General features: G+C 37.9%; 1 protein-coding gene across 1 annotated transcript in view; it reads left to right on the forward strand.

Moving 5' to 3' along the window:
- abcc2 (ATP-binding cassette, sub-family C (CFTR/MRP), member 2) overlaps window positions 1-12,889 on the forward strand; it is a 54,949-nt gene that overhangs the window by 17,984 nt on the left and 24,076 nt on the right. The window contains exons 13-22 of the mRNA XM_053479728.1: window positions 339-485; window positions 772-856; window positions 1,335-1,401; window positions 2,441-2,567; window positions 5,337-5,513; window positions 8,217-8,384; window positions 10,086-10,263; window positions 10,343-10,490; window positions 10,879-10,981; window positions 11,937-12,159. Of these exons, the coding sequence (XP_053335703.1) occupies window positions 339-485; window positions 772-856; window positions 1,335-1,401; window positions 2,441-2,567; window positions 5,337-5,513; window positions 8,217-8,384; window positions 10,086-10,263; window positions 10,343-10,490; window positions 10,879-10,981; window positions 11,937-12,159 (1,423 nt within the window). The remainder of the gene's footprint in view (window positions 1-338; window positions 486-771; window positions 857-1,334; window positions 1,402-2,440; window positions 2,568-5,336; window positions 5,514-8,216; window positions 8,385-10,085; window positions 10,264-10,342; window positions 10,491-10,878; window positions 10,982-11,936; window positions 12,160-12,889) is intronic.

Genomic DNA, 12,889 nt, shown 5'->3' on the forward strand with positions numbered 1-12,889 from the left:
ATTGTAGATTTTAAATAACCAGATTTAATTATCATTTAATTATCAGATTTAATTGATTGAGTGGTGTTAAGAATTGGTTTATTTTATTTTTTTTTAAATCAATAGTAATCATGTGACTGGGACTAGGCTTAGAAGCTTGACTAGAGATTGTGAAAATGTCTTTAATTGATGGATGTCCTAAAGATGCATTATTATTATTATTATTATTATTATTATACATATTTATTTTAGTTTTGTAAATGGCAATATGTTAATATTAGTCTAATATTCCTGAATGACACAATGATCCCACTGACTCTAAATGAGCGAGTTGTTGTGTGAAATTTGTGCTTGTGCAGGTGTCTCTGGCAACCTTTGCAGTTTTTGTGTCTGTCAGTCCGGATAACGTCTTGGATGCACAAAAAGCTTTCACGTCCATCTCTCTCTTCAACATACTACGTTTCCCTCTGGCCATGCTCCCCATGCTGATTTCCGCCATTGTTCAGGTACACATCAAGCACGAAGCTCTTGTAGATCATATCTCAAATATTCTTTAAGTCTTCTTTTGTCCATGACCCCTCTTTAACAGCGACAGGCCTGTTGTAAATTAACCTTTAAAATACTTTACAACATTTATTCATATTATAATATTAAATATTTAAAGCTGTTAATTTGTCGTTTTAATGGGCATTATTTATATTATGCATATTGTATATACTTAACACACACACGATGCATGTTAAGCTTTGCATATTTCATGAAGTTAAAATCCCTTTGATCTTTTGACCATAGACAGTCGTCTCTAAAAAGAGGCTGGAGAAGTTTCTTGGTGGAGAGGATCTGGACACAATGGCAGTGCAGCACAGTGACAAGAAGGGTACGAGCATGTTTTACATCATTAGCCACATTTAAAGAAATTTACTTGTGATTTATGGATGTATACCACACGGAATATGTGAAACTTCATGATAAACTTCAAATATCTTCATTATTTATTTATTTATTTCAAAGGATCTTCATGTGCCTAAGACTTAACACAGTGCTGTAATTCTTAACACAGTGCTGTAAAAGTCCGAATACGTGTGTGTGTGTGTGTGTGTGTGTGTGTGTGTACGCATATTGAATAGGTTCCCCTGACTATGCATGCTTAACAGCTAGCTGATTTGGATTTACCTGCTTCCAATTTATTATCACTGAGTAGTTTTAAAATGTCAGGAACATTTAAATGGTAAATAATGTTCAAATGTGTAATAATACAAAATGAACGAGGAAATGATATGATGTGTATTTTTTAAATGTTTACTGAAACTGATATTAGAATATATTTATTTATTATTATTCCTTTTATTGTTTAGACACTGCTGTAAGTGTAAGCAACGGCACTTTTACCTGGGGAATCGATTCCGAACCCGCTTTGAAGAAGTGAGTATTTATTTATTTATTTATTTATCTTTCATCTGTCAGCCTGAGAGCTGTAACAATTTGTCATCGATTCAGTAGTCATTTATTTCTGCTAGTTTTTAGTCTACGTTCACATGACAAGCCACATTGTTTAATGCATTTTTTAAAATTATAATTATCATTTGCATGTCTGACATGAATGACAGTTCTCATTCAAGGTGCGCGGCTGTGAAAAAAAAAAGACCTGTAAGAAGAAATAAAATTGAGTCACTCCAGGCTGCTAATGTGAACAGATTTATTTTGCAGAATTTGGGAGACACCCTCATCCACAGCGTTTTACATTTTTATCTTATTATACATTTGAGTAGTTAAAGGTTACGGGCCTTGCTCAAGGTTCCAACAGGTGCCAGGGTTTTGATCCTGGGACTTTCCGAAAAGCTGATCAGAAATCCAATGCCTTAACCTCTGAGCAACCACCTGGCCCAGCAGAGTCTGAACAAAAAATGAACAAGAAAATTCTGCAAAAATTCATACCATAATATAAGACTTTATGTGTGCTGAGATGATACATGAGACGACTAACATTTCTTATTCAGAAAATGCTTCATGACTTCTACCTACATCACATGCTGTACATGAGGAACGGTTAATTTTGTATGAAAAACCACCTGTAATTTAAAATTACAGCAATTATCAATCAAACGCTGGCGTAATTAAACCCTGGCAATTATTTTTGGTCAATTAACTCTTTCAAGGGCGACATGTTGTGTTCATGTTGCTATGAGTGTGTGCGTTATCTCGCTTGAATCCTACTGGAAAATCAGTAAAGACTCAAATACTGCAGTCTTTTGTGTGCTGTATACTTTACCTCGAATTCCTATTCACCTTTCAAAGGCATCTTAAGGACCTTGATGTGGGATTGCATCTATTTGTAATTAAAAAAGGTTTTTCTGCTGTTGAAAATGGGATTCTTTATTATTATTATTATTATTATTATTATTATATACTGATATAGGTAACTTTGCATTTTAAAAGCCTATCTCTTTGTGTTTCCATACAGTGTGTCTTTGGAGATTAAGCCAGGTCGCCTAGTGGCTGTGGTAGGAGCGGTGGGTTCGGGAAAGTCGTCTCTGATCTCAGCTCTGCTCGGGGAAATGCAAAATGTCTCCGGCTCAGTCCACATCAAGGTAGTGAGGCAGATAATTGGCTGCCGTCTGTGCATTACTCCGCTCACATTTATCAAGCTTTAGCACACACGCTTCAATACTCAGAGGTTCAGAAATGTCGGAAGCCAGTAAGCCAATTTTCAGCAAATTATTTATTGTCTCAGAAATGCTGCTTATATGGATCAGTGTTTCCTAATCCTTATTCTGGAGTAATTCCACTGGGTGATTTAGCTTTAGCTCAACCACTTCAACCTAATGCAAGTTTGGTTATTTTAGCACGAAACCCAGTATGAACAGGGAAGTGGTGCTGTAAAACATCATGATCTAAAAAAATCATATCCTTTTGTAAGTGTGGGTGTCAATATATAAAACAAATTGACTTTGCTTAGATCAAAGTTGCGCTTTGAAAACTGCCCACGTTAAGCCTACATTAAAGGTCCCATATTTTACTAATTCATAATGCAGGTTAAAACAATCTGTTGTGTTTCTGTTAATGAATGCTCTAGCTAGAATACCCCTTAGTAAGCCATTTTGTTATTTCTGGGTATTTTCTTACAGTATATGACATCACAATAGGGGGAATGTCTAATTTGATGGAGAACGTCTAATTAAAAAAATGGAAAAATGACTAAAAGCAGGATAGTCTTTCCTCACATCTAAACATCTGAAAGTGTGAATTTTACTTAAATTGTCCCCTTTATCACTTATGGGCTTAAAAGCTTAGTGTAACAGATTTCAGCTTCACTAAGACTGCTTGCATCATTTCTACATCACCTTAGGAGCAAATGAATCACAAGACATGCTGACATAGTGTGCTATGTCAAACATCAAAGTCAACCTTTGCCTACCTTACAAACATTGGACACATGGGAATCACCAAGGAACCACCAGATACAATATTTATCACGATACCTAGGTGCAGATTTAATTTGTATTGCCATTTTATACAGTAATTATTAGGATTTCCTAAATATCCTGATTTAAAATGTATTTATTTTTTGTTACAATTCTTATCACAGACTGCTTGTTAGTGCTCGACTAGTTTAAAGCATTCCGCCTGTAGGATTATAGATGAACTGCAACATTGTACCAAATCAAATGCAAAGATACAAAAAAACAAACTACAGTGGAACCTTGGGTTACGAGCATAATTCGTTCCGGAAGCGGGATCGTATTTCAAAACACTCGTAAACCAAAGGATTTTCCCAAAAGAAATAATGGAAACTCAAATTATTTATTCCACAGCCCCCAAAAATAAATACATAAAAATGATTAATACAAAATAAAAAATGAGGAATAAAACAAGTTAACCTGCATGTTCCCTTTAAAAAAAGTAAAAATAAATCCCAACAGATAAGTGTTTCAGTTTATGCGCACAGGTGTCTGAATAAAAAAAAAAAAAATTTACGCGCACAAACGTGGTCACAGTGTTATAGTAAACAGTACACGCGTGCATGGATGTTGATTATACAAGTAAGAGACTAACACTAAGACCCAGCAGGGGAGACGATTACCCACAATTCCGCAGCGCAAGAGAGAGAAAAACCGTTGGCTCAGTTGTGATCACGTGACGCTCAGCGTCAAAACAAGAAGCGCATGCGTGATACATAATACTAGTACAAATACAAAGTCAAAATTTATTAAAAATCTCAAAATCTCAAATCACGCAAACCGCGTTACTCGCAATCTGAGGTTCCACTGTATTTAAAAATATATATATTAATCAATATGGCATAAATTGCCACACAAACTGTGTTAAACACCTCAATCAATTTTGTCCCCATCTCTAATATACATACTGTATTTTTTGGGCCCTAATGTAAGACATAACTTTTCCCTTGACAAGCCTTTTATAATTAAAAGACAGCCAAAGTCATTATAGCAATCTAAAAGCTGTCCTTTATTGTGTGCTCTGCTATGTAGTGAGGAAGCGAGCGCAAAATCAAGGTCTGCTGAATTAATTCATCAGGTCATCTCCCTCTTCCTCCTCATCAGCATTCATCATCCATCTGTTCCTTATGGCGAACAAAGAGGGACCTTGCATGCAAACTAACTTTTATAATGATAAGAATAATATAAAAAACATAGATGTTGTCCTTAAAAGAAAAAAAATCACAGAAATGCATGATCATCACACGATTTCATTTCCTTCTTAAATGTATTAAGGGTAGTGTAGACGCAAGGCGCTCCACCCTATCTGCTCCAGGGCTGTATCCTGGCTGACCCTGTGCTCTGATCTCGACTTCCTAACTAAGATATGATTGTCCATTTATCCAACTTCATTATAAACTGTTTGGGAAAGTGCAGTTTTTAGGGTATGTGAATCCATTGAAAAGGTTGAATCATGAATACTCTAGAGAAGGATTTCCAGTTGCTTGATTAACATTAGAATTGCATTGCATTGTTGAAATTCAGCTTTTAAGTGCTTAAAAGGGAGCACTTGGGCATGTCTTATCAGCCTTCACCGTCTGTCTATGTGTAGAGGTGAAAAAAGCCCAAGCAAAAAGGAACCCTGAACTGTCAGATTTAATAATGCACACAAACCAATCATTGGTATGCAGTATACTGTATATGAGTACACCGTTACTTATGAAAAGATACACTTATGACAAGCAATTGCAAAACAAAAGGGCACATGAAATCATGAAAGTGATTTTTTTTTATATATCCCTTGAGAAATATTTCTGCAAGTTTGTCAGCTATCAGAAAAAGTGTACAGTACATAGACATAAATAAAGCTCTACCTTGTTTTCTCTTTTCTCTCTCCTTTTCCACTTGCACTCCTCTCAGGGATCTGTCGCGTACGTGCCGCAGCAGGCCTGGATTCAAAACGCTACCCTAAAGGATAACATCTTATTTGGCTCAGAAGTGGACGAGCAAAGGTTCCAGACTGTAGTGGAAGCCTGCGCATTACAGCCAGACCTGGAATTACTTCCCGGAGGAGCTCAAACTGAAATCGGCGAGAAAGTAATGAAAAGTTTTTTTTTTCCTACACTAATAAGTGATAATCCAATTTTTTTCAGAACAGCTTTTTTTTTATATACAGCTGTATTTCAAATTCATTATATTAATTCACTTGTTCTAATATTATTGTTTTAATAGTAACAGCTAATTCACAAGGACATTTATGGTGGATGATTTTTATGATCTAATGGTAGAAGTACCTTTATATTCAGGGGAAGCTCAGTGGTTAAGGTGTTGGACTACGGTTCAGAAGGTTCCATGTTCAAACCCCACATTGACCAAGTTGCTCCTGTTGGGCCCTTGAGCAAGGCCCCGTACCTTCAACTGCTCAGATGTACAGTATAATGAGATAATGTACCGTAAATCGCTCTGGGTTAGGCATCTGCCAAATGCTGTAAGTTTTATATAAGAAGCGTCATGTATCAATATCATCGTCATGGAAAAATAATAATGTTTGGTATAAAATAATAAAACACTTTGGGCTTATGATCTTATGGGAAAATAATCCACTTCATGGTTACAAAGATGGCAGTTGTAATTTTACTTTACATCATACGAGTGTTGAAACATACATAAGTGATGGTTAAGGCAGGTTTAATCATGTGCATTATATGCACAAAAATGTGCATATCATTTTTTTGATAATGTCATAGGGAAATTCTAATTGAACAGTATGACTATAAAATAGGAGATGGGGTATAATTTATATCAGTCTGAAAGGGTTAAACCTTTTAAGCCAAACAACTAGGCTGGTATTACACCTGCATCCCAGGGAATTAGATCATTGGTGGTATCTGTAACAAATTACACGTGTAAATGGAGTCATATGCCTCTCAGAGGTGCATTATGATCTATTTGCCTAACATAAGAACGTGGTCAGGGATACATACAATATAGCCATATTGCATTTGTAGTCTAAACTACAGTTCATTAATAAGTCAACTCTGTGAAAGCTGAGGGCCAGAGCAAATCCTTTTACTGGAAAATCATCCTCAGTATTCTGTATTCATGACTCTTTAATGCTTTTAACCACATACAGTGCTACTGTGACTTGAGTCACAGTTATATGTGGCGTATCATAGAGAGAAAGCGCTACAGTACCACTGAAATTCTCCATGGCATAGAATCAACAAGGTGCTATAAATATTCCTTAGAGCTTTTGGTCCATATTGACATGATAGCATCATGCAGATTTGTTGGCTGCATATCCATCATGCAAATCTCCTGTTCTACCACATGCCAAAGGTGCTCTACTGCAGTAACATCTGGTGACTGTGGAGGCCATTTGAGTTCTGTGACCTCTTTGTCATGTTTAAGAAACCAATTTGACATGGTTTTAGATTGGCAAGATGGCACATTATGCACTGGTCATAAAGGGATGGACATGGTCATTAACAGGACTAAGGTATTTTGTGGCATAACCAGTTCTTAGTTGGTATTAAAGAAACCAGAAATGTGCCAAAAAAACATACCTCACACTATTACACCGCCACCACCAGCCGGAACCATTGATACAAGAGAGGATGGATCCATACTTTCGTGTTGTTAACGCCAAATTTTAACCCTACCGTTTAAATGTTACAAAAGAAATCAAGACTTACTGGACTAGGCAACATTTTTCTAATCTTCTGTTGTCCAATTTTGGGGAGCTGACAGGAGTGGTACTCAGTGTGGTCTTCTGCTTCTGTAGCCCAGAAGTAGAAGACCACACCTAAATGTTTTTGCATTTAGAGGTGCTCTTCACAACGGTTGTAACGAGATATTATTTGAGTTTCCGTTGTCATTTCATTCTCTGGTTGATGGTTGTGTGTAATAATTCAAGTAGTTTACTCAGCAGTTTAGGAAATACTTAGGCCAGCCCATCTGGCACCAAAGTTCGAAGTCACTTTTTCCCCATTCTGATGCTTGGTTTGAACTTCAGTAGATTTTCTTGACCATGTCTGCATGACGAAATGCATCGAGATGCTGACCTGTGATTGGCTGATTAGATATTGGCGTTAACAAGCCTGTACCTGATGAAATGGCTGGTGAGTGTACTGTATATGCAGTGACTTAAAAGGGGTTCGGTTAATGCCAATATCTAATCCGTTCAGGGTGTGGACTATATGAAATATGGTCTCTAAGAGACACAGTATTGCATTAGAGCCATAGAGTTTAAATACGTTTTCTGTAATTAGTCTGTAACCTGAAAACTGACAGCACCCCTTCAGTAAACCAAAATGTCTTTTACACCTACAGTATACTTTGTTTGTGTAACTGATGATTAAAGCACATGAAATGTTTGCCTAAGAAAGTGTCATCCATTGGCATTCCTGCCAGTGAAATTACTTTTAAAGCTTTCTTTTCATCAAAAAAAAAAAAAAATTGTGACAGCTAAATAAACACTTCTTTTTAATCTTTTTTTCTAATAATCTAGCCATGTTGGAGCCCTATTTTGAATGGATGTTTTTTTTGGCTACTTTTAGCAAATGTGGCACTTTTCTATCTCACTCATGATGCATGTTAACACCAAGGATGTTATTTAGAATACTTTATTTACTCCTATCTAAATTGGTTTTAAACTGTTAAATGTGTCAGTTTTGTGCTCTGAACTTGAAATCAGTTTGCATTAGAATGAATCCCACTAACTGGTCTAAAGCCTGTGATTAAATTGTGCTCTAGGTAATTCTTGATTATTACAGTAGTTAATACATTGTTATTCCACAGGGCATCAATCTGAGTGGAGGGCAGAAACAGCGAGTGAGTGTGGCTCGAGCAGCATACAGCTCTGCGGATGTATTCCTTTTGGATGACCCGCTCTCGGCTGTTGATGCTCATGTGGGGAAACATCTGTTTGAGAGGGTGTTTGGACCCAACGGCCTGCTAAAAAATAAGGTACGTGAGTTACCTCAATCAGCTGAGATTTGCAAATTATACTTAATGACTGGTCAGCAGTTTAATACTTTTACCACTGATTTATCCCTGCCCTCTGCAAAAAGTATGAAAAGTAATATACACTATATAGACAAAAGTATTTGGCCAAACCTGCAATGACATTGTATCCAAATACATATACTTCAATATGGAGTTGGTCCCTCTTTTGCAGCTGTGCCCATTCATTCTGTAGAGCATGTATGAGCTCAGGTAGTGATCTTGGATGAGAAGGCCTGGCTCGCCATCTTCATTCCAGTGCATCCCAAAGGTGCTCCATTGGGCAGGGGGCTCTGTGTGGGGCCAGTCAAGTTCTTTCACACCAAACTCATTAAACCCTGTCTTTATAGTCCTTGTTTTGTGCATTGATACACAGTTATGTAGGAATAGAACAGGACCTCCCACAAACTGCCAAAAATTTGGAAGCATAGCATTGTCCAAGATGTCTTAGTATGCTTAAGCATTAAGACTGCCCTTCACTGGGGACGAGGAGCCTAATTAAATCACTAAATTCAATAATAAACAGGTTTGGCCAGATATTTTTGTCCATATAATATATTTTTGGGGTTAGTTGGTCTTTGTCCCCTTGTCTCCTTATCAAAATATACAAGTATTTAAGACCATACCTTTGGCAATTTGCTTCTGTATATATTCACACTAGAGGTCTTCATCTTCAGTCCTTGAGGGCCAGTATCCATCACAGTTTGTAATTCACCTACTGAACCTGATAATTAACAGATTACTTAAATTGACTGTGTTTGAGCAAAAGAAGCATCACTGTGTTGGATCTTGGACCTCCAGGACTGGACCCATGTAAACATCCCACTTATGGTTTATTTCACCTCTCTATCATACTGTATAAATCTTAATTCTCCTGGCATTTAGCTAGATTTCTGAGTTTCGCTATGGGAAATTGTGCTCATTGAGCCATAAGAGCAAACTGCAGTTTCAGTTCATCTCAAAAGGGACCACAACAGTGATTGTGGTCAGGGTTCTTTATTGAGATGGATTTGTGCACATTGTCATGCTAGAACAGGTGTGGGCCTCTTGGTTCCAGTTAAATAGTAATGCTATACTGTAGCATACAAATACATCCACAATTGTCTACTTTCAGCAATGTGGTATCTCTAGGAAAGAACCACATATAGATATAATGCAAAGGTGTCCAAATACCTTTGGCCATATGGTGTATGTACCACAGCATACACTGAAAAGCTAAATTTTAAACATTATAACCACCTAGATGATGAGTTTCCTTTGTGCTGGGGTCTGGCACCAGGACATTGGCGATGGATGCTTTGGGTGCCATGGATTGGACTTGCTTGTCCAACGCATTGCATGGATGCTTGATCGGCTTTGAAAACTTGCGCTTGTTGCCTGTTGGGTCCTGTGCGTGCTGAGCTATGGTGCACTAGGTGTTCTGGTGCCTTTCTATCAGCCAGCATTTATTTTTTTTCTGTGATTTGTGCTGCATTGGCTTTTTTTGTGGACCCGGCCAGAACGACTGACCTTTGCTCCCTGTAGGTATGGGTGAGCCTTGTGTGCCCATGATCGTATCACTGGTTTGCTGGTGTATAGATGGAGATCAATATTGTTCATCTAGGGGTGGTGTTAATTTTATAGCTGATTCTGTATAACTGTTATTCTGATTGCTTTGTTTTTCAGACTCGTATCCTGATAACTCATGGGATTAGCTTCTTGCCAGATGTTGATGAAATAATTGTCTTAGTTGATGGAGTTGTGTCAGAAATTGGTTCGTACAACAGTTTACGCGCCAGCAAGGGAGCTTTCGCTGAATTCTTGGACACATATGCTAAAGAGGAGAAGTCGAATGCACAAAAAGGTAACAAATGGGCACATATTAGGGCACATATTAATATTTATACTTTACGACGTTTCATTGATTTTATTGCTTTTCTCAGGCTCAGCTTCAGATATTGAGGAGTTAAATATTGTTCCTGACAGTCAGGAGCCTCAACCTGACAGTCCTGCTGAGGATGTAGTCTCCGTCATGTTGAAAAGAGAAAATAGTTTACGCCATAGTCAGCGGCATGCAATGCGCAATGGCAGGTTTGTCATAAACTCCACATTCTCTTAATAATTTATGTCAGCATACAGATTTTTACAGACTGAGCAGCCATTATACAATGTGTGTATGATACAGTACACACATGGTACTTTGTCCAGGTTACCAAGCAACTTATGCTAGGTCCATTATCAACAATGGACATCACTCACTTACAATGTGAGATTAGTTTGGCATTTACAGTCCTTATTCTCCTAACACACCATATTTAAAAGCCTCTCATGATGCTCTCAGGCATATTACAACATATTGGTAATCCTTCAGACTTGAACTTGTACCACATGTAACTAGTAATATCCTGTAATTAGTTGTGCAGTGCAAAATGTTTTTTACCATTGTAACATGTAATAAAATGTTTTCCCTTTCTATTAGTGTAAAAATCAGGAGGAACAGCTCTGCTAAATCTAAAAAAGCCACAGAAGAGTCCAAGAAAGGGCAGCGGCTGATTGAAAAGGAAGCAATGGAAACTGGAAAGGTATGCCAAAGATCTCCTTAACTGCCTCATCGTCTACTGTATAACGCTTTATCCTGGTCATGGTCAATAGGGCCTGGAGCCTATCACAGGAGACTTAGGGTACGAGACAGGGTACACCCTGGACAGGGTGCCAATCCATCATAGTCACATACTGTATACACACTCACATTCACACACTACAGCAATTTTGGGAACGGCAGTTAGACTAACCTGCATGTTTTTGGACTGTGGGAGGAAACCGACGTACCTGGAGGAAACCCAACAAGCATGGGAAGAACATTCATCTCCATGCACACACACAGTACCCGAGGCGGAAATCAACTCCCGCATTATATAAGTCCTTGGAAAGTTAGACGGTTTCTGGTGTTTAAGTCCTGTCTCCCAGTGCCGATATTTGATTAAAGAAAAAAGAAAAACAACATTGCCCTTTAAACAGTTGGTATTGAGATGTATCTGTTACTTATGCTCTGTAAATCCTTCTTAACGGCTCTAATCTGAGGTGCTGTTTGTTAATTGGTGACTTTTGCACTCTAAATGAACTTCTCCTTTGCAGCAGAGGTAAGTTTTGGTCTTGGTTTCCTGGGAAGGTCTTCATTAGAGCCAGTTTCATCGTGGTGCTTGATGGGTTTTGCAAATGCACTCGACACAGTTGCAAGAACTATTCCAGAACAGCTGATCTTTAAGTCTTAAAATAACAACTGCTTGTTAGTGTTGTTGTTATTTAAATACTCCATGCCGTTTGTGGTATTTCAGTTTTTAAATCTCCAGTATGCTAGAGTGTAGAAAATAAATCACAAAGAAAAAAAGGTGTGTACAGTAGAAGGTGTGTCTAAATGTTTGAATGGTACTGTATGTAGTAAATGAGGTTTGAAGAGGAGTTGAATGTGTTAAAATCACTTTAAAAAAACATCGCTAAACTAATCTCTTACTTCTACTTCTTTTTCCCCCCCATCAGGTCAAATTCTCTGTGTATCTGCAATACCTGAGAGCTCTTGGCTGGGGCTACACCACCATGTTCATTACATTTTACTTCATCCAAAATGTGGCCTTTTTAGGTCAGAACATTTGGCTGAGTGATTGGACCAATGATGCTTTGGATTACCCCAATGGGAGCACCTACCCTGCCCATATTAGAGATATGAGAATTGGGGTGTTTGGAGCACTTGGAGTGGTACAGGGTATGTACAATCACATTCAACAAAAACATTCCATGAAATTGAAACACGTGTACTACGGATGTAAGAAATATGAAAACATTTTTTTTTTATATATATAAAAGTCTATGTAGGTAGAATAGACAGTGGCCAGCCAAACAGTTAAAGCTTTGGGTTACTCATAGAACGGTTGGGGGTTTAAGCCCGTCACTGCTCACCTGCCACTGTTGGATCCTTAAATAAGGCTCTTACCCCCATCTGCTCCAAGGGCAGGCTCTTGAATTATAGTTGATCCCTGTGTTCTTACCCAAACCTCCCCAAGCATGTAAAGGCCTTCACCCTTCCTGGTTGGTAGTTGTAGCTTTAACGTGGGAGTGCCCTAATGAATCGGCTACGACTAAATTATGGAGAAAATCAGAAAAAAGAAATACGGTATTCATGATTTCATTTTTAAAGTTTTTCATGGACAAATATGACCTGTGTCATATTACTTTTCTAGTAAGAAAAATTGATAGCATTACTGAAAACACAAAATGATCTATGAAGTCTCTATTTTTTTTAGAGCACAAATTATTACTTACCGAAGTGTTGCAGGTTGTTTGGGTTGCAATTAAATGTTTGTGGTCATAAAATAATGTGCTGTGGAACAAAGGGGCTGTAAGGATTTCTTGAATTTTGGTAGACCCCCTTTGGTCTACTCAGTGCTCCGCCTGTATTCTGCTGTCCCGCCTGAGCTCAGGGAACCCCTCAATGA

This window comes from Clarias gariepinus, chromosome 20 (genome assembly GCF_024256425.1).
Source record: "Clarias gariepinus isolate MV-2021 ecotype Netherlands chromosome 20, CGAR_prim_01v2, whole genome shotgun sequence".
Taxonomy (NCBI): Eukaryota; Metazoa; Chordata; class Actinopteri; order Siluriformes; family Clariidae; genus Clarias; species Clarias gariepinus.